Source organism: Cornus florida, unplaced genomic scaffold, assembly GCF_030987335.1.
Source record: "Cornus florida cultivar Cherokee Brave unplaced genomic scaffold, ASM3098733v1 CherokeeBrave_3.0.0_Hap2_Chr09, whole genome shotgun sequence".
Taxonomy (NCBI): Eukaryota; Viridiplantae; Streptophyta; class Magnoliopsida; order Cornales; family Cornaceae; genus Cornus; species Cornus florida.
The window spans coordinates 72,290,599-72,317,657 of NW_026775579.1; the positions used below are offsets into that span (position 1 = coordinate 72,290,599).

Sequence of the window (27,059 nt, forward strand, 5' to 3'; positions counted from 1 at the left end):
CAAGATCATCAAGTGTTAGTAAATTACATAGGAACAAGGTCAATGGTCGCAGATCCTATGACAAAGGGTTTGCCACCCAAATTGTATAAGGAACATGTAGGACACATGGGACTTATTGATATGTTTTGTGTTTGATTTATTGATACGCTTTAAAGTTTGCAATTGCATTTATGTTCTGATGATCCTTAGTTTTTATTTGTCATTTTTAAGAAAGTATACATAAAGTTTATAAATGACAAATTATCCTTTTGGATAATAAAGTATGACCTTAGAATGGGCTTATGGGAGCTTATTCATACAGATAGTCCATTGAGACAATAAAGTTGACTTCCTTGAATAGTTTTTTGAAATAACTATTTATAAAGTACTACCATATAAATATGTTTATGTAAAGAAAGACAGTGATATAATGATACATGGAAGGTAGTACTCATTTGTAGAGTGTAATTTCCGCCATGATTTTATACACTGAAATTTTATAAATAAAATTTTAGTTTTCAAACCCATAGGGGTAATGAATGTGTTAATATTGGCCAAGTGGGAGAATGTTGGACACGTTTATTCATTAAACGTGGTGTGACCTATATTCTCACATTATATTCTAACCACTTATACTGACGCAACGTTACTGGGAAGTTATAACTACGTGATTTTTGGGAAGTTACGGTGGTTTAATAATAACTGCCATTTTGAATCAAAATAGAAAAAAGGGTTTGTATGATGGATTACTTGTTTCTCGATTTTATTTTGTACAGAATCCTACAGAGGTTTCATGTCTAACAAGTGCAGTTTGTGTTGTCTTCATCAAGTACATGCATCAAGACTTGTATAGGCGTGAACGTTATTAGGATTTCTCACTTTGTTTTGTAGGTATTAATCAATCTGATTTCATAACTAGAGGTAATGCTATCTCTTTGAACTTGATGGTTTCTTTCAATGATGGTTTCTTTCAATGAGTTGTTAACTTGTTACAATAATAGTTAATTAGATGACACCAATTTGCTTTATATATATATACATACGTATACAAGGAAAAAAAAGTTCTGATCCAACAATTAATCACTTTGATTGTACAATAAAGAATTTTAACAGTCGAAGCCTAACGGAAAAAGAGAGCCCAGTTGTTTGCACACACTTTTAACACACATATATTACACACAGTAACACACCCTTTATCACTCAATGCAACGGGAAGGAATACGCGCGCGCGTGTGTGTGTGTGTGTGAGAGAGAGAGAGAGAGAGAGGGAGAGAGATCATTGTATACTTGCTTACAAACAGGAAATGGTGGTGCCAAAAATAAAGTTCATGCAGATACATGAAAAAGTGACACTATATACATACACATATATATCTATACACATATACACACACACACACATAGGGTTTGATATGTAAATAATAATAATGGGCCCCAGAATGCAATCCACGAGTCGACCAATGTGGGTAAGGTTGTGTCACATCAAGTGGGCTCTCAGGAATACAAATTTGGCTTCTTTGTCTGCAAAGTCGAGCCAATATTCCGAGTCTTCCCTCTCGCTGCTTCTCTCTCATCATTTCTTGTCTGGTTTTCATGCACTTTGATATACATATAGTCTTCACTTTACATAACTTTTCCCCCCCCACACAATTATAGGTTTATAAACACAATTCCATGAGGCGGCTTTCAATGTGAAAATTATATGTCCTTGTAATCATTATTATATATGATTACAAGTTATCTACCATTAATTACTAACTCCTATAAATGTCTAAATTAAACAAATTAATATATTTTTTTTCAGTGGAGCTTGTGCTTTTCTAATCATTTCCATTGGAAATTAATGTTCAAAACCAAATCCTTCTTGAATAGCTTTATTACTGCATAAGTTACTATCATTATCTAACTACTTGAGTTAGGCCTACGAATTATTAATTTTCTTATTATTGTTGTAATCATTATTACTTCATGTAAAAGTAGCTAAAATGACAGTGAGAATAAATCTTCTTCACAAAGTTCCAACTATAATTATGATATATATATATATATATATATATATAGAGAGAGAGAGAGAGAGAGAGAGAGAGGAGGGGGGGGGGATTAAGTGCAAAACTAACTTTATAGTATGTTTACAATGTGTATTACAATATTGTTCATATGCGAAAAACACCCATAAAATATTGTGCAAATAAAAAACACCCATAAAGTATTGTACAAATAAGTCATACGTGACACATTTAAAATAGACTCTATTTAGATTACCTTTACGAATACAATTTACACATTATTTAAAAAAAAAAATTATTTTGTGAAAAAAAGAAAAAAGATATGAGGGGTGTGATATGCACTCTAAACATATCATAAGGGTGTTTTCTGTGCTTTACCTATTTTTTTTCCCCATTAAATATTAAACACCCATTTGTTATTATGTAATGAATTATATATATATATATATATATATATATATATATATATATATTTATATGTGTGAAAATTAAAAGAGTAGAACGCAGCGATACGGTGCATGTTCTTAGTGGCAGATGAATGTGGAGTAATTGAATACCCATTTATTTTTTTTTAGTAAAGATTGAGCACACATTTGTTGTTATGTAACAAATTTTATATATAAATATATATGTATATTTGTGTGTGTGTAAAATGATAACTATATTAAATTTTAATTACGAATAATTTTTTATTTTTTATAATTGTATAAAGAAGTGAAATTTTCTTTCCATATATATGATATACAATACATTAATATAAAAACTATGAAGATAAATATATTTTTTTGAGATAAATTTTTTTTTATTTCTATTTGACCCATAAAAGAAATACATATATTAGAACTTTCTAACTTATGAGTGATATTAACTAATATGAAAAGTAAAATAGTGAACTCAATGAGAGATGATATACTGATAGGGAAAATATATAGAGATGATTTTTTTATTTATTTGAAAGGTGAGAAAAAAATCATTAAATATGAGTTACATATAGTTAATGTGCATATACCATCCATCTACTATGAGATTTTTAGCATACATACCCCTTAGATATTTCTAAAAGAGTAAAGGGATAAAACGAGTATTATAACATTATTTTATATCATATTTGTGTTTGAGGGGTGTTTTTGCATAATATTAAAAGAATAAGACGGTTATTAGCACAACTTTTCAAATACGGGATGAAAATGCTTTGTGGAGTATAAATTATAAAATTTCATACCGAAAATCAATTACGATATATCACGCTAATCGGTCATTCTTTTATATACTATTTATTTTGATTTCATTTGACAAAATTAAATTATGGTATTTTAAGTATACATATGTAGCGACATCACTTTAATATTAATTACAGTGACAATGTAATTCGTGCATTTTTTTTTTTTTTCCACCAAAATGAGCTAATTTAAAGAAGAACTTATGACAACTGACCTGGGATGGACCTTTATAGTAGCATTAATATATATATATATAAACATATATATGTATATGTATATTATTTCATATGCAATTGGAAAATCCTATATACATTCTTAGTAATTTTGGTGTAACACTTTGATGTTATGTGCGTTGACTCCAAGGCCTCAAACACATAGTATAAACCTTTCATTGCATATTATACTCCGTATTTGTTTTAATTAATAAAACTTCTACTATTATTGACTGCAAAAGATAAAAGTTTTGATGTTACCCAATCAGTATAAGCTTTTGGCATATACTACTATTTAGAAAATTACAAAATATTAAAACCCTATCAGCAACGTTGTCCATATCTTAAAACCTAAAAATCTTGTGGTGTTAGGAACAAAGTCTACAATGGGACCAAATATAAACATGTGGAAATAAAATCCAATACGTTGTTGCCATTCAAAGTCAAACCATGGAAAAGTGAAAAGTCTAACCACTGGACGGTTGTTATAATCTATAAAGTTGAATGGAGTTAGGTGATCTTACTCCCGTGTCGGGCCCACTAATCTAACGGTGGGTCCTGCTTCATCATCATCAACCAAACCTGGTGGCTCACCTACCAGATCCCCAAAAGGGCTCGTTTTTCCATAAAATTCCTGATTTCAAGGGGTGCTTTTGTCATTTCGAGAAAATTGCTCAAAAGCAAAGAAAGATCACCACCAATAATTACTCATAATTAAATCTTAAATAACCTCCCTTTTCCTCAATTTCTGAGAAGCTTCGACACGACCCGGAAACTAGATCCGCCAAATCATCTCTCGGGTTTGGGTTTCCGATGGACCACATTCTTTACTCATTTCGTTATTCAACCCAATTTGGTCATTCATGTACAAACTTTTGATTTGTGTGGAACACTTTGAGATATTCTAAATTAATGTTTCAATTTTTTGGGGTTCGTGCTTTTTATGTTACTATTCATAGATTTTGTGTATAGTGTTTATTATCACCTTTGGAAATTGTTCTCAACTTAGGGTTACAAGAAAGAAAAAAAAAAAAAAACTATTCTCTATTTAGGAAATGGGGAAATATAAAAAGGATATATATATTTTGAAAACTACTATTGAAGGATTTCTTTTGAAACATCCCACTTTTGTTACCAAAACAAGTTTTCTCATTATCTTAAATTTGCATTTTAAAAGATGGACTTACCCCACTAATTTTATTTTTTTATATGAAAAGTCATTTATAATATTTTATTAAAATCTTAAGAATGCCCCTCAATTTTTGATAATTCCCCAATATATATATATATTTTCCTAAGTCCCCTAATTTATATTCTTATTATTTAAGTTCGTTCCTCTCATACAATTTTGTAAGTCAATTACCATATTTATGATATTATTTTAGCTAAAACTAAAATTAGAGTATTAATAAAGATTTAGAATTTAAATTTGCTCATATAATAAGATTACAAAATTAACCCTACAGTTAACATATAAAAAAGCTACAACAAATGATTGGTGTTATGAAATATAATTTCATTTTTGAATCAACGGCAAGGACTCTTATAATTGGCTCTAAGGGTGTAGCGAGGTTAACAGGGATTCTGAAAATAAGTCTTTAAAACATCACTTTTGAATTTTTTCTTAATTTAAATGATGCGAGCGTGCGTTGTAAGATGATATGTTCTAAAAAAAAATAATTAAAAAAAAACTCTTGTAATTACAATTGTTTTGAATTTTTTGAGCAAGGAGCATATATATATATATATTTCTTTTTAAAAAATAGCACAATTACTAAAAAGACCCTAATCTCGACAACCTCCCCAACCACTCGTGCTGTCTAAACGCGATTATAGATCGAGTACAACTTCTAGAATATATATATATATATATATATATATATATATATATATATTTGGTATGAATGTTAAATTGTGTAAATTAATTAAATTAAATGGAGTAAATTTTAAATTACTTTTGGATTTCGCTTTAGCCTTGGAAATGTCTTTGATTTCTTTTCGTTCTCAGGCGATTTCTTGCTTTTTTTTTCCTCAACTTTGACTCTGCTGTACTTACGCGGACGCCACCAGCAACTTAAATCCGATTATTTCTCTCTCTACATTTTCTCTCTCCTCCTCCTCCCTCGTCGTTATCTCCGGCACCCGACCCCGGAATCCCTGTCTGAAAACCGCGTTATTCACTCCCCACCAACCGGAGAATCGGTTTTCACCTACTCCAGAACCAGTCTTCTCTCAGTTCACACAGTCCACGGCGGTTCAGAGACTATTGACTCTGCTCTCGAATGGAGGTTCTAGGGTTTTGGTTTGGACTGGATGGAGTACGGAGGAGAATGGCAGATCTGTGAATTCCAGAGTCAGTATTGGCTTGAATGTTGGGGATAAGAGAGAGATATCGGTGAGGAGATGTGAAGGTTGATGGTAGTTTACGGACGAGATTGTGGTTTTCTCGTCGTTGATGATGACCGGAACTCCTGAGAGCGATCGCAGCGGGTGGTGGTGTTCGGGTAAATCTTTCACATGGAATGGCAGATCTTGTTAGCTACGGTAATGCTGATCGTGAAATCGAGCAGGTATGTCCAAATTAATCCTACATGTAATATGTGTAGTATTTGTAATGATGATGATATTTTTATGTTGAATTTCCACTGTAGAACGTTATTCAGGTTGATTTTAGGTGCAAAACAATTGAAATTTTTAGGGCTCAATTTCGGATTTTGATACATTTGCTGAAGAAAATAGAGAAATGTTGGGCTTCCCACGAACAACTAACTGATTTTGGGTCATATGTCAATACTTGAATTAGAAATATTTCCCTCTTGAGTGGGGTGATAGTTGTTTGCAAACATTGGGTATGTTCCTGAACCGGAAACTCTTTTTGGATGCTTTATTCTTTGTCTTCTTTATTTGGGTACTAGTTTTGTGGTGACCTGTGTGAGGAGAACCCCTTGGAATTATATAAAATTATTGATCTGATTGTATTTGATGAAGAAATTTAGTTTTAAGATGAGAAGAAGAGAAAGAATAAATGTGCGTGCCGTGATGAAAGGCTATACAAATATGTGATGTTATTATGTAAAAAATGATCGTGGGCATGTATACTATCATTCTGTATATCAATTGCATTATATATGATCTAAAAATGTGTCTTAGTAACTTTAATGCATTGCTCACATTGACTTGTCTTTGGCCGTGGTGTTGAATCATACATCAAATATTATATTACATATTTAGTGCTTCTGGACTTACAAGAAGAAGGACCCCATACTTAAAGAAAATGAAATATAAATTTTCTTTGTATCCTAGAAAACATGTTTGTGATCAATGCAGCAGGATAAATAGAATAATTCTTATTTTATTGTCTTTTCTGTTCGATATTAACTTTATTATCATTTCTTCACACTGTTTTTTCCAGGCATAACATTTGGTACCACTGCTTATGTTTGTAAATCACCCTTTTTAATTTTTGCAGGCATTAATTGCTTTGAAGAAGGGTGCTCACCTGCTTAAATATGGTCGTAAGGGAAAGCCTAAGTGTTGCCCATTTAGACTTTCTAGTGTAAGTTTGTTGTTCAAAGGATTTTTGTTTTGTATTTTATTTATTTATATAGTGCTTGGATGGTGGAAGGAATATGTTTAATTTTATGGGGTTTTTTCATTTTTTAACCATTCCTCTTTGTTATGGGGACAAGAAGTTAATTGATTACATTTTGATATATTTAATGACATGTTTGGACCATGACACGCCTTCTTTTATTTATTATTATTATTATTATTATTATTATTTGTAATGGTTGATAAAGCTCTTATGTTATGGAATGTTGTAACATGCCTTTTCTCTCTATCTCTCTTTTTGAATTTATTTTTGGTAACAGTTGGTTGATGAAGCTCAAATGTTATGGAATGTCGGAGCATTCTTGTATATTGTTTGTTGATTTGGACAATACTTGAGGTTCTCTCTTTATAAATTGTGGGATTTTCCAATTTACCCATGTTTTGGCTTTTATACTTCATTCTTCAACGGATTTGAGTCAGTGACTGATGAATTAAAATTTGAGAAACAATGCTGAGTGTTGACACAACGGATAGTTAGGTAGGACACACTTGCACACATGGTGAGGTACCTTACATGCATAGATACATAGAATTACTTTGGTGTCCCTCCTCTTATTGTTGACCTTCATCATTTCATTATTACCTTCAACAAATTGCCCATATATTTTTCCTCCCTCTCTCTCTCTGTATCCGTCTCTGGATTTTTTGTAAACTTCTATGAAAGCATCGGTAGTCCTCTCCCATTTTTGACATCTTGATAGAACAATTAAAACTGATGCTTTGTTTCATGATGCTAAAGAACTAATAATTAACTTATAAGGGGTATTTCCTCCTTAGTAGTTAGTTGCCTCATTTGTGCCTCTTTCTGCTGATAAAGTATGTCATTTGTGGTGTCTCACTTAGCCAATTGCAGTCCACCACACAAATATGGTTCTGCTGCGTCAACTAAGTTTCATAATTGCGTGACTGGATTATAGAATTCGACAAGATATTCAATTTTGTGCTAAGCTTTGAATTTAAGGGGTACTGTCTAAGCAGTTTAACTGTTTCCCATGCTGGCCTTAATGGGATAAAGTTTTCACAAGCATCTTGTCTATTGCAATTTCTCGACAGTGAGGACAGTTTGGTTATTAGATTTGGTCAGTTTCATTTTTTCTCTGTATCTGCATGATTGGTTTTGTTAACTTTTGGATGACCCAAATTTTTCCCTTGAACAGGATTTCCTATATTTAATGTCAATTAGCATCTTATGTATTGTAGACAGAAATTGATACGAGTAGTTATCACTACGTGTACAATTTATTTTCACTACTTGATACAAAAAGTTCTCCATTTGAGTGTTGATCTCCTCAAGTGTCAATTACCATTTCCTCTTTTGTTTTTTGTTAGAATGGGGATGATACAGATAGTCATCACCTTATGTGCTTTATGTGATCACATATATCCTTAGATTTTCCATTATCCTGACATATAATTCTTGTCCTCTGGACCGCAAATGTGCACTTGCATAATTTCTTCTTTGAACCAGCTACTGATAATGTATCCATAAATCACAGGACGAATCATCTTTAATCTGGATATCTAGTAGTGGTGAAAGAAGTTTGAAGTTAGCTTCAGTTTCAAGAATTATTCCTGGGCAAAGAACTGTGAGATTTTTATAATCTGTTTGATACCGTTATTGTGCTTTATTGTAATATACTTCATTTATTTATTCATTTCTATAATATAACTAAGACACACACACACATGCATCCCAATGGGGACTTGAAATGTGCACTTCCCTTTTGGGATGACTTGAGACCACTTAAGCTAACGAGTTAACAACTGAACCACATTTTGCAACTGGTGATTTCTATACTCCTATTTAACATCATGTTTTGCTTGATCATAATATGTAAGAAATACATGCACAGCACTGCATCCCAAGTTCCCAACAGGGACTTGAAACCTAGGGTGACCTGCGATATCACTCAAGCTAGTAGCTTGTAGTTTGACACCTGCGTATTCGAGAGTTCTTTTTTTTTTTTTTAGCCCGAACATTTTTTCCAACTAATGCTTACAGCAATTTTGTTTTTGTTACCAGGCTGTTTTCCAACGGTATCTGCGTCCTGAAAAGGACTACTTGTCCTTTTCTCTTATATACAACAACGGAAAGAGGTCCCTTGATCTGGTTGGTGATGAATCTTTAGTTTCTGTCAGTGATGAGTGTCTTCAATTTCCACCACCTGTTTTCAACTGCAGTAGATATTCATGTGATATGTTGTTTCTTTTTAGATCTGTAAGGACAAAGTTGAGACGGAGGTGTGGATTGCGGGCCTCAAAGCATTAATATCCTCTGGGCAAGGTGGGCGATCAAAAATTGATGGATGGAGTGATGGAAGTCTCTACTTTGATGTAATTTTACTGACCTAGAAATTTCTTGTTATCAACTTTTACTCTAGGGTGCGATCTTGTTTTGTGCTCTATCTTTTCAGCATTAGCATCATGGAGACCAACTTACATGTTTTTTTACGTCTGACATTCTTTAAAGTTTAAATATCCATTCAGTTCATATTTTTTTTCCATCCATAGTCATGGTATCATACTGTTTCCGTTCAAATATAGGAAGAATTGGAGCTATACATATTAATTAGTTGACATCCTGTGCCTTAGTTTACATCATTTATTCATCACGTAAATATATGATGCACTTGGATTAGTGATCTAAATTATTCAAAGTTGTAAGTAATAGTTCCTGTATTTTATCAACATAATGCTCTCAATTTATAGCATAAAAATTAATTTGTTTAAGGTGCATAGTGCATTCATCCATTTGGTTTTCCTACTAATCAGCAGCTGTATATCATGTCTGACATGTACATTCATGATCAATTGATTTCAGGATAACAGAGATTTGACATCTAATAGTCCAAGTGACAGTTCCATCAGTGCTACACGAGAAATTAGCTCTCCAGAAATTTCTGGAAGCTCCAATACATACACTTCTCCCAAGAGCTATCGGCCTGAGAATTCTGTGCAGTCTGAAAGATCACATGCAGCTTTGGATCACACCAATATGCAAGTTAAAGGATCTGGTTCAGATGCTTTTCGAGTTAGTGTTTCTAGTGCCCCCAGCACTTCCAGTCATGGTTCTGCACCAGATGATTGTGATGCTTTAGGGGATGTGTATATATGGGGTGAGGTTATATGTGATAATGTTGTGAAGGTTGGGGCTGATAAAAGTTTTAATTCTTTGAGCACAAGATCTGATGTGCTGCTTCCCCGGCCATTAGAGTCCAATGTAGTTTTGGATGTAAATCATATAGCCTGTGGGGTCAGGCATGCCGCTCTCGTCACTAGACAAGGTGAAGTTTTCACATGGGGTGAAGAATCTGGGGGACGGCTTGGCCATGGGGTTGGGAAAGATGTCACTCAACCTCGTCTGATTGAATCTTTAGCAGTTTGCGGTGTAGATTTCGTTGCATGTGGAGAGTTTCACACTTGTGCTGTTACTATGGCTGGTGAACTTTACACATGGGGAGATGGCTTGCGAAATGCTGGGCTTCTTGGTCATGGTTCTGATGTCAGCCATTGGATACCAAAGAGAATTTCAGGTCCTCTTGAGGGACTTCAAGTTGCTATGGTAACTTGCGGTCCATGGCATACGGCCTTGGTAACATCAACAGGGCAGCTATTTACATTTGGTGATGGAACCTTTGGTGTGTTGGGCCATGGAGACAGGGGAAATGTTTCATATCCACGAGAGGTGGACTCTCTCTCGGGGTTGAGGACAATTGCTGTTGCTTGTGGGGTGTGGCATACTGCTGCTGTGGTTGAGGTTATTGTGACACAGTCTAGCGCAAGTGCTTCATTTGGAAAATTGTTTACTTGGGGTGATGGAGATAAAAATCGTCTTGGACAAGGGGACAAGGAACCTCGTCTTAAACCTACTTGTGTGCCAGCACTTATTGATTACAATTTTCACAAAGTTGCTTGCGGGCATAGTTTAACCGTAGGATTGACCTCCTCAGGACATGTTTTTACAATGGGTAGTACAGTCTATGGTCAGCTTGGAAATTCCCAGTCTGACGGAAAGCTACCTTGCTTGGTAGAAGATAAGCTTGTTGGGGAATCTGTTGAAGAGATTGCCTCTGGTGCTTATCATGTGGCAGTATTAACACTCAGGAACGAGGTCTATACATGGGGAAAGGGAGCTAATGGGAGGTTGGGCCATGGAGATATTGAAGATCGAAAAACACCAACTTTGGTTGAAGCTCTCAAGGATAGACACGTTAAGAATATTGCTTGTGGCTCAAACTATACAGCAGCTATATGTCTTCACAAGTGGGTTTCTGGTGCTGAGCAATCTCAGTGCTCGGCTTGCAGACAGGCTTTTGGATTTACGCGGAAGAGGCACAACTGCTATAATTGTGGACTTGTGCACTGCCATTCGTGTAGTTCCAGGAAAGCATTAAGAGCAGCACTGGCTCCTAATCCCAGCAAACAATATCGCGTATGTGATTCCTGTTTTGCCAAATTGAGTAAGGTGGCTGAAGCTGGCGTTAATAACAAGAGGAATGCTGTACCACGTCTTTCAGGTGAAAACAAGGATAGGTTAGACAAGGCTGAATTAAGATTATCCAAGTCGGCATTGCCTTCTAATCTTGACTTAATCAAGCAGCTGGATAACAAAGCAGCCAAACAAGGAAAGAAAGCTGATACGTTTTCATTAGGTCGTTCCTCTCAAGCACTCTCATTGTTACAGCTGAAAGATGTTATGTCTACTGCTGTTGATATGCGTCAAATAGTTCCCAAACCTGTTCTTACATCCTCCGGTGTTAGTTCCAGGTCTGTGTCACCTTTCTCAAGGAAACCCAGCCCCCCACGTTCTGCAACACCTGTTCCTACAACATCAGGACTTTCTTTCTCTAAAAGTATTTCTGATAGTTTGAAGAAAACCAATGAACTTTTGAATCAAGAAATTTACAAGTTACGTGCACAGGTATATCAAGAACTTTTGAGTCTCCCTCTTTCTTTCTCTCTCTCACTTCAACTTACCTGCTTTTCTCTACCATCGTGGCTCTATTTAGGTTGAGAATCTGAGACATCGATGCGAAATTCAAGAATTAGAGATTAAGAAATCGACAAACAAAGCTCAGGAAGCTATGGCACTGGCTGCAGAGGAATCTGGCAAGTCGAAAGCGGCAAAAGAAGTGATAAAGTCGCTTACAGCACAGGTTTGCTTTCTCTTTGTTTTTTTGTTTTTTCTTCCCTTTTTTTGTTTGTTCTCTTCCCTTGTTTACACGTAAATATGATTTCCTTTAAAATGTTTCTCGACATGCTATTTATGCATGGTGTTTGGTAGAAGTTGCACAAGTTACATATTTACTTCATCTAGCAATTCACTTATCTGTCCTGCCTTAATAATGTTTTTTTTTGTTACTCCAATGGTGAACTAATCTTTTAGCTGACATCACTGTCCATGAATTAGGACATTTAATATTTGCATAAATTTGTTTGTGTGCAGTGGCATTGGTTCTCTAACTATGCTTAAAATCTTCTCATTCTTACATCATGTATTTAATGCAGCGTGTTTTTACCTACCTCTACATTTCCATGTTTATGTTGCTAAATTACAAGTCAGAACAGAGCAATTTCTATATCAGATTTCTTGTTTTAACTATTTTCAGCTTTACTTGGATGTGCTATTAATTATATTATTTCTACCATCATAGCTCAAAGATATGGCTGAGAGGTTGCCACATGGGGTTTATGATGCTGATAGCATGAAGGCAGCTTTTGTACAAAATGGTTTGGAGCCAAATGGCATTCACTATCCTGATGCAAATGGAGATCGTCATTCTGGTCCACTCAACCGCTCTAGCTTGCCCCCTCTCAGGGGAGTTGACCCTACAACAACAAATGGAACACAGGGTCCCACTGAATTGCTTAGGGATCATCCTAGAAGCAATGAAACTAACCCATACCATCAAAATCAGGGGATTCTGACCTCCACTAAGCGGGATGACGATCAAGATGTCAGACTTCCAAATGGTAGTGGAGCGGTTCAATCGGGTAACATTAATGCATCAGAGGCTGTTGACAGCCGGGAATCTGGGCCTTGCCAAGACGGTGACAATGGTGTGAAATCTAGAAATTCAGCATTGGATGGTAATGCTAATCAAGTTGAGGCCGAGTGGATTGAACAATACGAGCCTGGTGTGTATATAACGCTTGTAGCCCTCCAGGACGGAACTAGAGATCTCAAACGAGTGCGCTTCAGGTACTTGACCAAATTACTTTCATATCCTCCCATTCATATTTTATATTATTGTTTAATTTAATGCATGTATGGTTACCACCAGGCTACTAGCCCGGATGGTATGAATCATTTTCTCTCCTCCCCGATGGGGAGGTTGAGAGTTTGAGCCTCGCGAGGGGAATGTTGTGCGTGTGTTTGCTTTAGCTTCTGGGAAAACACACACACACACACACACACACACAAACACAAACACAAGTGCAATGTATAGTTTACTAGTTAAAGAAATGATATGAGAGATTTATTTGGTAAAAGATCAAGTTAGATGATTTTAGACCCTTCTATGGATTTAAATCCCAATCTAATTAGGATGATGATTCTTGTCAGTGACTCTTCTAAGTATATTGAATAATCTTTCGACTCAGTCCTGTGCTTGTACATCTGCTACATGCATATTTAACCTCCCTGTCTTGGATCATGGTATCGCTGTTTTGGTGTAGACATTCAATACGGATATTTTATTTTTGTCGTTGCGAGTCTGATTTTGTGATTGCATTGGCAGTCGGAGAAGATTCGGAGAGCACCAAGCTGAAAACTGGTGGTCAGAGAACCGTGAAAAGGTTTACGAGAGGTACAATGTTAGTGGGTCAAACAAGTCGTCAGTTCCCGGCCAGGCAGCACGACGATCAGAGGGAGCCCTCTCACCGTCTTCCCAATTGTAGCAACAGTGAAGGAAGTTCCTCATTAGCACTTTTTGCATTTGTTATAATGATGGTTTTCTAGGTTAGGTAAAAACCCATATTGGAAGCAAACCCCCATTTTCTTTTCCATTTTCATAATTTATTGTCGCTCAATTTAATGTTCTGGGTATCTGCCCTTTACCTAGCCGTTGTATTGTAGTGTATATAAAATCCTCAATTGTGATAATCGCTGCAGAAAAGTTTTAGTTACCTTGGACTTTCTTCCTTTCTTTCTTCTGCAACCCTCTCCTAACTGTAGTCGTTTTTTATTCATACCAGTCTAAATATTTTTGGATAAAATCATCTTGGATGGTTGAAAAAATTATTTTCAAACATTATTAAATGAGGAATATGCTAAAGAAGTTGAGACTAGTGAACTCATAATAGGTATGTGAAGTCTGTTCAATTTTTTTAAAAAAGATTAGAGGAAACCCTTAAAAGGGATGGAATAATAAAGGGTTTGTAATTGAATGTTATCACTTTAGTTTGTAAAAGATGGTTCAAGTTTCATATGGACAAAAAATGTTCAAGGGTGTTATTTGCCATGAAAAGATACATTAAAAGAAGAAAAGAAAAGAAAAGAAAGAGTTGTAGGAAGTGAGAGTATATAGATTTGGAAAATGATACTGGTGTTTTGTTGCATGTATTGCCAAACTTATTTTTTATAATTGGCTCATTTATGCATCAAATAAGGGAGTGGGGTCACTTACTTGTGTCGTGCTTAAATAATATATTTAATTTAGTCATATTTGGTCATAAGAAATAGAGTATAAAGTTATTTTATACTTTCTTTTGGTCAAATTTGATGTTAAGAAATAAAATATAAAATTTTACGGTAGCATACGATCTACTCTAAATAAAGTTTGATACGAAATTTTGACCCTATATTTCTCATATGACCACTCTTAATAAAGTTCGACACAAATTTAATACTGTTGTATATTTCTAATATTGTTCATTTTCAAACGATTAAATTTGTGAATCAAAAACTGCTGAGAGCTTTGAAGTGTTATAATAAGGTGCAACTCATTATAAATATCATTTAATGAAGGAGAAAGGACAATGAGCAACAGCGTACAGCGTGGTAAATTTTATGTTGACTAAACAATCGAGGAAAATGTGTCAATTCCAATAAAGGAGTTGGGTTCTGTCTATATTTACTAAAACAATTAATAAAAGTTTGAAAGAGTGAAGAAATAATCATATTTACAAAATAAAATAGGATAAATTGCACTCACATTTTTTAAAATTTAATATAAAATATAAAATTTGTTCTTAATTATTTAATTTAATTAATTAACAAAATATCAGCCAATTAATTAACACAAATACTTTCCATTATTAGGCATTTGAAACACACAAAACTATGAAGCACGAATATAGACACTATACGATACGGATACAGTGACACGGTAAATTTAAAAAAACACGGATATGTACACGGCGGGGATGCGCCTATAAAATTATATATATATATATATATAGAGAGAGAGAGAGAGAGAGAGAGTATTGTGAATTATGAATATATAATTATATATTCAGAATCCACAATACCATAAATCTAACCTCCACCAAAAAAATACTGCAATAAAAGAAATACTTCAATTAATTAAGAACAAAACAAAGTTATCAACAACTTTACAGTTTATATTTTACACACATCCACAAGTATAATTGTTCTGATTTCTCTCTATTTTTCTTGCTACGGTCTAAAAGTTTATTTAATTCTAGTACTGAGTTAAATAAATTAAATAAAAAAATAAACATAATAGAATCATAAAATTTAATTAAAGTAGAAGTTCAGAATCTCAGACAAAAGAGTCAAAAGAGTTAAACTTCTAAAATTACATTAGGTACTCTATTTTTCTTAAAAAAAATTACAAAATATACCTCGTCGTGTCCGGTACATGTCCTCCGCTTGTCCCAGCCGTGTCCACCCTGTGTCTAATAAACAATAATTTTTGGACACTTCACAGAAGTGTTGGACAAGCGTGTTCGTGTCAAACACGTGTCCGACACTGGTATGGGACCCCTGGGAGAGATGTTTGTGCTTCATAGACTCAAACACACCACCATTACTCAAACCCACTACCTAACCCTTATTCCTCTGCGTGACTCATCGATCTAACTCACCACAACCACCGATCCACCCAAACTGTCCACCTCCAACTGGTTGTAAGTTGCTGCCATGCTGCTCCCATAATCTTCCACCATCGCGACAGTATGGGCAAAGAAAAAGATCAGTCTGAGAACTCTCAAAAGTTCAAATTGAGGAAGAAAACAATCAAATCAGGGAAATAGATGGCCAATAGCGGGAACCACCAACATCGCTACTATCTAGAGACGAAGGATGCGGGAAGTGCAAAGGCATCCAAAGATCCTGTGATGGCAGACGTGGTAGAGGTTGAATGGGCGAGGGTTGGGGGTAGCGGTGCCACCGAGTTCATTGCACTACAGGCCGCCGCCGCAGTCGCGGATGTTGCAGGAGAAACGGTTGTTGGAGTAGGTGAAGCCGTGCGAGCACAGATACGACCGAACCTGTGCTGGCTAGGGCCGGGGATGGACCTGTGGGCAGAGGCAGAGCCGGTGTATGCCCGAGGCACGTGCCCCCTTACCCTGGTCTCGCTTACTATAATACATATATTAATTTTACATATTTTTACATGTATATATGAGAAAATTCATATAATGCCCCCCTAAAACTTTTGTTTTTTAAAATTATTTCTTAAATTTTGTATTTCTTCTCTTTTTTACTCTTTAAAATATCTTTAAATTCATTTAATTTTCTTTTAAAAATGTTAAAATTTTCTTTTTGAATAAAACTCTAATTTTTTTCCATTTCAAAATTCTCTTATTTTTCTTTCCTTTTTTTTTTTTTTTTTTAATTTTTTGTTAACTATTTATCATTCTTAAACTACTCATTGACTGACATATTATTTTGAGTAATTTTTCTTCTTTGTTTCTTGATTTATAGAATTTATATTTATTATCGTTTTTTTTTTTTTTTTTTACACTATGCCCCCTGAATTTAATTTCTAACTTTGCCCTTGCTTGTGAGTTAGTTTATGGAGGGGAAGCCACCGCGCTCGAGGACAGGTGGCCGGCGTTGGGTTGGATGGCAGGCTGGATGGAGACGAAAGTCATTGCTGTTGGAATTAAAAAAGCGCAATAGAGTCGGCAACAAATTACGGTTAGTAATAAGCACGTTAGGTGTTTGGTGATACAATATAATAAGTACTTTTCACAATTAAATTATTTTTAAATTTATTTGGTAACAATTTTTTTTTTTAAACACTTCTATTGCTATTTTTACAATAATATACTTTAATGTGATGTTACTGTTAGAACTTGTGTCTCAAATTCCTATTCTAATTAGGATTCTATTTTAGAGTTGTTTTCTATTAAGTAATTTCTTATTTGGCAAGTCTTGGTCTCTAAGGAAATGTAATCCTTGTCCAACAAAGAATTATGTTTGTAACTCTATAAATAACAGCGGCATTCAACTGCTCGCTGGTGAGCAAGGAGTAGTATGCTCACTTTTAATCCTGACCTTGGAATCTAATCCTATTGTAATTAATTAATCAGTGTTTCCTTTTTATATTTAAGGCAATTGCTTTATTTTATTTTATTTTTTATTTTTTTATTACCATTATATATTATTAATAGGAAATGAAAAAACTAGACATGTTTTTAATGGAAATAAACTAAAACCAAATTGGTTTGGATTTTCTTTTATACGAATTCCTTCCTATCCGAATTCTCAAAGCATACTAATTAAAAATAAAAAAATAATCATTTCCAATCCCTTCAATGATAGAAGGTTGAAACATAAAAGGCAATCACATCTGGAAAAAAAAAAAAAAAAAATGAAATTTCCAATTCCTTCAATGATAGAAGGTTCATTCCCTTCGTTCCCATCTGTTCAGCCAGGAAATTCTTAAAGCATACCAATTAAAAATAAAAAAATTATTATTTTTCATTCCCTTCAACGATAGAAGGTTGAAACATAGAAGGCAACCACATCTGGAAAAATAAAAATAAAAATAAATTTCCAATCCCTTCAACGATAGAAGATTCATTCCCTTCATTACCGCCAAGCCAATAAAAAAATTCCCAACAGTTCATAGTGGTACTCTTCTTCTTCGTAACCAAGATGAATAAAATTAATTAAAGAGAAATAAGTAAGTCTTGTTTTTTATAATTTCCTCCCATACTTCATCCATTCTATTGATAAATTATGTAATAAAAATTATGAAAATACATTAATGTTGTCCCTTATCATTGGCAGTTGAAAAATTCGCATAGATTCTGGCAGAGGCGTTAGCGGTGGCACATCTCTTCTTTGCAACTCTTGTTGATTGCATCATCTTGTAATACTTCCTTTCGTCAATTTATTAAAGGTATCTCTCTAAAATCTCTTATTTCATCTTTTTGATGACTTGTATCATTGGTAGGTATTTGTTATAGATTATGTGTGATCAAAATTTATTATTATTATTATATTATTTTGGTTGATTGATAAAGGATACTTATAATAGGAATACCATGGTACTTCCATCTTTTGGATAAATCATGGTTTTGACCTCAAATAAAAGCTTTGAGTATTAAAGTTGGATTCAAAGTGCATGGTGACGTTAGACTAGAGGAATGTATTTGAAATATTCATGTGTGGAGGTGATTATGGAGTACAATTTGGCACATAGAAAATAAATTAGTTATGTCAAATATTTGGAGTTTATTAGCAATGAAATTATAGGTCTAGCTTTTGGGGGAAAAAATTGAGACTTTGCCTAATATAGAAAAAAAATAGTAAACATTGAGCTCGTGGAAGATGAATAGAGCATCTTCAAGATCTTATATTCACACTCTATTTCAAGTTTAAGAACGATCCTAAGAACTAACCTTTAATATATACCAATCAAAATGTTCAAAGTGTTAATCCTGTTATAGCATGCCAAAATGTGTATAAATATCATTTTAGTACCATTTCTAAGTTTTTCCAATGTCCTTTATTTACAGAATTCTAATAAAGAGCTATGTTTTTTTTTTTCGGTAATTAATAAAGAACTTTATTTAATTTTTTTTAGAAGTTATGATCAAATTTTATTTGTTACACGTTTATTTTTATTTAGGTATGGATGGTATAAGGTTGTGGGGAAATGAAAATGAGAAAATATATATTCCTCAAGTGGCTTATGAGAGAAAACCAAAAGAAGGTAGGAGTTCAAGTCTTTAGATGAAATTTACGATTTTTATAACAAGTATGCACGTGAGCGGGTTTCAGTGTACGTATTGATAAGAATAAAAAGAAGAAGGATAACGGTGAAATATTGTGATATCCCCGGATTTTTTAATGCGGGTTGGCTAGACCCACGTCCGAATACCTGAGGATATCAAAAATAAATCGGCAATAAACGAACACAGATTACAAAAGAATAAATAAGAATAAATAAAATGTTGAAAAGAAACTAAAATGATAATCCAATAATAAAAATCTCAAAATAAATTTCCATTAATTAATAAACTCTTTCAATACAACTGATCCTCTAAAATATACAACTCGGGAATTTATACTATGTAGACCCTTAGAAAAACCAAACTGAAAGCTGAAACATAAATAAATCTCCTAAGTAGAATCAAAAGAATGAAGTAGACTGATTCCTGCTCATCATGAACAACCTTTACTCCTGACAAGCACCTGAAAAATAATGGTGGGTCAGGCCCACAAACAAGTTCTACTTTACTACAGTCCAAGCAGAGATTCGATACATGTATACATCCTAATCAATCCAACAATAACTAGTAGTCCGTATATATATATATATATATATATATATATATATATATATATATATAAATATACACTAAAGGAACCTTACTAGACTATAGGGTTGCCTCAACCTGAATAGTAGGCATCATGCAAAACGCACATATAGTGGGCATGAGTACCTAGACCTACCAGGGTATACAACTACACTATATCTAACTACACATTCTTGACGATATACGCGCCCAAACCACTGATCCTAAGACTCGATCTCATATCATGGCGCTATAATTATATATATAAGATCCATCCTATCCAGTATAAATTAATCATCTACAAGTAATCCTCTATAAATCATTCAACTTATTCAGTTGACCTGACTTGAATATAAGTAGGACTTAACATTTTAGTTAATCCATTCCCTTACACAAAGTAGGTAGGACTTAACTAATAAGTTAATCTGTCCCTAGAATGCCACCGTCCCATACCGGTGCATTAAACCACATAATTCAATAATTGATGTAACATTTAAGGAAATACATCAAACAATTTAGAAATAACCATGATAATATGATATCAAGTTATCACAAAATTGGAATGACTTAAAAATTATTTAAGCTTCTTACATCACATATCCTACACATACTGAATCTTAAACATGCTGCTATTTTATTATATAGTCAAGTAAGCATTCATCATATACAATTCATGCTGCACCTTTAATCTTAATTGTTAGGACAAACTAAAGATTAAATCTTTTCATTCCTCCAAATAATCCAATAGCATGCCTTATTATATTTAAATTTGTTTAGAATTTATTTAAACTCCCATCCAGTCCTTATTTGATGTCTAGGACCCCTCCAAATCAATTAAAAATTTAATCAACGCTGTTTACGAAACTCTCTAGGTAAGGCTCAAGCTTTTGTCCTAAATGCTCGAGCACCCTACTTCTGGCTCGAGCATTCTATTTCTATCTCGAGCTTTTCACCTAATTTGCTCAAGCTTTCCTTCTCAGGCTGGAGTTTTACATCCAATTGCTCAAGCTTTTCCTTACAGGCTCAAGCTTTACATCTATGGCTCGAGCTTTGCCTCTAAGGCTCGAGCACTACATCAACGACTTGAACAGTTTACGCAACTCAACCCAGAATTTTACTGTGAATTCATTCCTTATTTGTTTCAGGAATCCTAGGCACGTTTCTACGTTCCATCAATCCACAAATATGAAAATACATAATTTGAACATGTAAAAATTCATAAAAGAAATCAAATCAAGTCTGTGAATTTAACCATTCATACTACAAGAACAAATATGAACCAAAATTCATAAACCTATGTTCTAATTCAATTAAACATGCGTAATTATTTAATTTTATATGATTAAAAATCCTAGAACCTCCTAGGCATGTATAGAAACACGAATCAAAGGAAGAGAGATAGAAGAAGAACTTGCCTTAAACTTTCGGATTGAAAGTTAAACTTCTTCTCCTTGATCTTCTTCTCTAAAGGGTTTTCTCCTTTTTCTTTCCTCTTTCTCCTTCTCTCTCTCTAGAATATTACGTGATATATTTTTAACCCCCCCTTTTACAACATATAGCTATATATTTATAAGCTAAATAAAAATAACCCTAATCCTTTTCCTAATCCAAGTCAACTTAAAAATATATATATAAAAAAATAAATTATTAAAAAAAATAACGTAAAATATGTTATGTATAGAATTTATGTACATCCTTATTAAATAAATAAATTATATACATCCTATTATTTATTAACAAATTATCTAATAATACTTAAGTTACCATAATATTAAAAGGTAACTTAAAATATGATAAGTATAAAATCTATGTATCCTTATTATATAAATATATAAAATATATACATCAGATTAAACATTAATACCCAAGTTACCATAAAAGTAATTAATAAATTACTTTCCTTTTTATATATGTATATAATATATATCTATATATACATACACAACTATCCATAGGCAATTATCCATACCCATCCAACCTCCTATCCAAGTAATCCATGGGACCCAATTGATTGACCCATTACTACTGACCAAAACCATAAAATAAAATAAAATATTTAATCATTTAATTTACAATTAATCAAATACATCATTTAAGTACACAGTCTAATTAAACAAATAAAACAAATAACACCTAGACAAAATACAAATAATACATAGATAAATAGCCAATTAATCAAGTAACACTTAATTCAATTAAACACATAAATAATTAGTCAAATAATCAATTAAATAATTAAAAATGCAATAAAAATAAATAAATTAATACTGAGACTATCCTTTTAAAATTAAGGGTATTACAAATATATTGGAGATAATATATCTATTATAAAAAAGGAGAAACAGATGAGACATCCTACAAAAGAAAAAAACAAAAACAAAAACAAATTAATGATAATGTTGAAATCAGGTCAAAGAAATTAGAAAGGCATTGAGGAAAAGTACGTGAAGGGTGCAAAGCAAGATTGATTATAATTCAACGTGGAGAAAATTATATAGTTAGTCAATTTGATGAAGGTTATAGCCATCCGCTTGCAACCCCCAGCAAAGTACACATTTTGAGGTTACATCGCAAGGTCTCAAATGCAAAAAAGGCACTAGCTCAACAATTTGGAAATATAAATATGCTTACATATCAATAGTTTGATATTTTAGAAACACAAGCTTGTGGAATTCAGAATGTTGGTTGTACAGAAAGAGATCTCAGAAACTACAAGCAAGATATGAGAGAAAAATTCAAAGGTCATGATGCCGATATGTTGTACGAGTACTTTCAAACAGAACAAGAAAAAAATCTTGCTTTCTTTTTCGAATTTGACTCGGATGAAAATGGTCGGATGACTAGGTGCTTTTGGGTTGACCCCATTGCAAGAAAAACATATAATTATTTTGGTGATGTAGTTATATTTGATACAACATACAACACATATCTTTATAGTATGGTTTTTGCTCCACTATTAGGCGTGAACCACCATGGGAAAACAACAATTTTTGGATGCGGTTTCTTAAGTGGTAAGACGGTTGATTCATTCATTTGGCTATTTGAGACTTTGCTAAAGGCAATGCCAAAAGGTACACCGAACGTTATTATTACTGATCAAGTTCCAGCAATGGAAAAGGCCATAGCTCAAACACTGCCACACACCTTCCACAGGTACTGCATTTGGCACATATTAAAAAAATTCCCTGAAAAGTTAGACTCAATGATTTTTCAAGATCACTATAACCTTTTCAAATCATCTATATGGAATTCAGAGACTGTAAAAGAATTTGAAAGAACTTGGACTGATACATTGGACGCAAGTAAGCAACTTGATAATCATTGGCTAAAAAAAATGTTCGCACTGCGTGATAGATGGGTTCCTGTATTTGTCAATAAATATTTTTTTTTGTCAGAATGTCAAGCAGTCAAAGAGCGGAAAGTTCACATGCATTCTTCAAAAAATATTGCGATAAAAATAATTCATTAATGGATTTTATCATAAGATTCAATAGGGCAATTAGTCATTTGAGGCATGAAGAGGTGAATGAAAACCATGTTAATGTCAATGAACAACCGAAGTTAAGATCCGCGATGCCTATGGAGATGCAAATTATGGATTTGTATACAAAATAATACTTTCATAAGTTCCAAGTCGAGCTTTACGAAAGTAGTGCTTATGTAATAAATTTTATATCAGATGATGAAAATCAAAGTTTTTATGAGGTTACCAAATATGCAAAGGGAAATTTAAAGTGCGAAGACTTTTACATAATAAAGGCACTGATGTGGTCAATTGCAGTTGTTGAAAATTTGAATTTGAATGCATCCCAAGCAGGCACGTTCTTGCATTTTTTAAAACTAAAACAAATCATGTTTTTGCTAAAATATTATATCTTGAAAAGATGGATGAAGTTTGCAAGAGTTTAAAGCTTAGTAGGTAAAGATGGTGTGGAGATCAAAGATGTGCCGGATAAGTCTATTTTAATAAGGCGTACTAAATTATCTCAACTTGCAGCTACTATCATTGATGAAGTTGCAGTCATGGAAGAAGGGAGTGAAGTATTAACAAGGGCATTGGAAACAGTTCTTGAATAAGCCAGAGGCATGAAATCAACTAAAGTTGAAGAAAATAATAATTATGTGCAAGAGAAGCAATTCGACATTCCTCAATGATGAAATTTTAATGACCCCTTTCAAGTTAGGGCGAAAGGGTGTGGTAAACGTTTGAAGTCATGTCAAGAAAAAGGAAAAGACGAAAGCTAGGCGTTGTAATGGCTGTGGCAAACTCGAACAAACCCATGATAAAAGAAATTGTCCAATACTTAATAATAGGTAAAGTAGTGTCTTACATATTGTTTTTTTCCTTTAATTTTATTAAAATAGTTGCAACATTTATTCTTTTCTTTTAAACAGGTCAACTGCAAATACTGATGATGATATTTCAAATGAGTTAGAACATGTTGATAGTGGATGTAAATGAATCATTTTCAAGGTATGTCTTTATTTATTTATTTATTTTTGCTTTAGCAATTTTTTTTATGAGTTTACTTAGTTGAAATCATAATTCCATTTTTTGTAGGTGTTTGTTGGAGATACAGTAAAGAAGAAAAGCCTTGTACTAACTCTGCTAGGTTGTTTGGGTTGTTTATTAAGTTAACATTATTGTGAATTCAATGTAGAATTTTTATTGGAAGGATTCATTCATGTTTTAAAATTATCTCATTTCATTGTCTACCTCAACGCTACCATTTTGTTCGCGACCTGATTCTTTACATCACTCACTTGAGCATAATTTACAATGTTAAATATTAGTCACTTGGTGCAAGATTTAACTTTAATTTTCCTAATGAAGATTATTCAATTCTAGTATACATAGTTTAATTTGAAATAATTTCTTTACAGGTGGGTGTAGAATTTGAAACTCTGAATTGAATGTGGTTTTGAGTTAAATATTATAAATAAAATAATTATTGAATTTATGTTTTTTTAATAATTTTTTTGAACTGTTGGTCTCAAATTTGGATTCATTAAAAGAGTGAATGAGGTGATTTTTTTTTTTGAACTGTTGGTCTCAAATTTGGATTCGCTAAAACAGTGAATGAGGTAATTTTTTTATTTTATAAGTAGTGAATGAGGTGAATTTATCCTTCGGGTAGTTAAAAAGACCAGCAAAAATAGTCCAATGTCGGCACTCAAGCCTGGTCCTTTGAACACCGTTTTACTCTAATCTCCTTTTCAAAATCTATTTAACATGAAAAAAAATTAATTCTCTTAGTCTCTTCAAGTAGTTAGAGAGATCAAAGAACAACAAATAGAAATCAACATGAATAGCAAACTTGTGTATAACAAACTAATTAAGAAATTCCCAAAACATAAAAAAATTCCTTCCCATCCATTTGGCAAGGGAATTCACAAAGCATACAAAAAAAAAATATTTCCAATTTGTTTTTTTTTTTTTTTTTTTTTAATTGGTATGCTTTGAGAGTTCCTTGACTGAATGGATAAGAACGAATGGAATGAACCTTCTATCGTTGAAGGGATTGGAAATTTCAATTTTTTAATTTTAATTTTAATTTTTTTTCAGATGTGGTTGCCTTCTATGTTTCAACCTTCTATCGTTGAAGGGATTGGAAATAATTAATTTTTATTTTTATTTTTAATTGGCATGCTTTGAGAATTTGGATGGGAAGGAATTCGTATAAAAGAAAATCCTAACCAATTTGGTTTTAGTTTATTTCCATTAAAAACATTTCTAGTTTTGTTATTTCCTATTAATAATATATAATGTTAATAAAAAAAGAAGCAATTGCCTTAAATATAAAAAGGAAATGTTGATTAATTAATTAACGTAAGATTAGATTCTAAGGTCAGGATTAAAAGTGAGTATACTACTCCCTGCTCACCAGGGAGCAGGATAATGTCGTTGCTATAAATAGGTATATATGTTGTGGGTTGAGACTTATGAGAATGAGAGAGATGTAATCTGATGAAGGAGTTAATGGGTAGAGGTAATATGCGGGTTGGTAGAGTAGGAAAAACACCAATGATACTGGTAGCGAGGAGATAGGCTTGTGGAGTGGTACATGGTGAAAAGACATGTACGTGGTGTTGGTACTCAATTGTTGTAATTTCTCTACGAATGATAATGAAATCTCTTCTCATCCATGGACGTAGGCCGGTTTTGGCTGAACCATGTATATCTTATGTTTGTGTATGATTGTTTTGTTGGTTTTTGTTGGATCTTTGTGCTTCGTGCGTTTCCATTGCCCAACAAATTGGTATCAGAGCCAAATGTGAAGAAGATCCAGAAAACACAAAAAGTCTCAACATGTGCTGCAACAGGCTTCAATTGTAGGTGGAGTTAATCGGTTTGGTTATATGACATGGAGCTTGAGTGGTCAAGGTGGAGCCTTGGAGGTTTGACTGATCGAGTAACATATAACGTGGAGAATCGGAGTTTTGCAGGAGTATCGTCAAAACTGAAGCTGCAAAAGAATTGTCTTAATCAATGCCATGGAAAACGATGATTGGCTTGATGGAATTTGAGTCAAGGTGGAGATTGTTGGAAATTGTGACTCAAATTCCATCAAGCTACTCCTTTCGCCACTTCCACATGCCCCTAAAGCAACTGCATATACCAATCAAATCCAGATAGTGTCTGAACTTAAGTGTAGGAATGACCTTAGTTATAATCTGCTGGATTCTCTGTTGTCCCAATCTTCCTCATTGCAATAGTATTCTGTGCAACCACATCTCTGATGAAGTGAAGCCTGACATTAATGTGCTTGGTCCTCTCATGGATATCTGATTTTTAATCAAATGTATGGCACTTTGACTGTCACAAAACACAGCCAAATCATTCTGCTGTAAGCCTAAATCACCAACCAAGCCTCTCAACCATATAGCTTCCTTTACTGCCTTTGTAGCTGCCATGTACTCAACCTCAGTAGTAGACAATGCAACTACGGGTTGCAAAGTCTTCCAACTGATCACACTCCCACAAAGAGTGAAGACATATCCTGTCAAAGACCTTTTCCTATCAAGATCTCCAACATAATCCGAATCAACATATCCAGCAACACTCCCACACATATCGCTGCCTCTGTCATAGACTAACCCAACATCTGTAGTGCCTTGCAAGTATCGTAATATCGACTTCACAGCCTGCCAATGGACCTTCCCAGGTATATCCACGTATATACTCACTACATTAACTGCATGTGAAATGTCTGGCATAGTGCACACCATATCATACATAAGGCTACCAACTGCACTAGCATAAGGAACACGAGACATGTGTTCCACCTCCTCCTCGGTCTGTGGTAACA

At 33.6% G+C, this 27,059-nt stretch overlaps 1 protein-coding gene across 1 annotated transcript; it reads left to right on the forward strand.

The window, feature by feature from the left end:
- Positions 1 to 5,379: 5,379 nt before the first annotated feature.
- LOC132274372 (PH, RCC1 and FYVE domains-containing protein 1-like) lies at positions 5,380 to 14,157 on the forward strand. The gene is made up of 9 exons (XM_059775637.1): positions 5,380 to 5,987; positions 6,887 to 6,973; positions 8,526 to 8,615; positions 9,053 to 9,139; positions 9,244 to 9,363; positions 9,851 to 11,950; positions 12,039 to 12,185; positions 12,684 to 13,231; positions 13,770 to 14,157. Exons 1-9 carry the CDS (start codon positions 5,940 to 5,942, stop codon positions 13,927 to 13,929), a joined length of 3,387 nt encoding a protein of 1,128 aa, XP_059631620.1. The 5' UTR covers positions 5,380 to 5,939; the 3' UTR covers positions 13,930 to 14,157.
- The last annotated feature ends 12,902 nt before the right edge of the window (positions 14,158 to 27,059 follow it).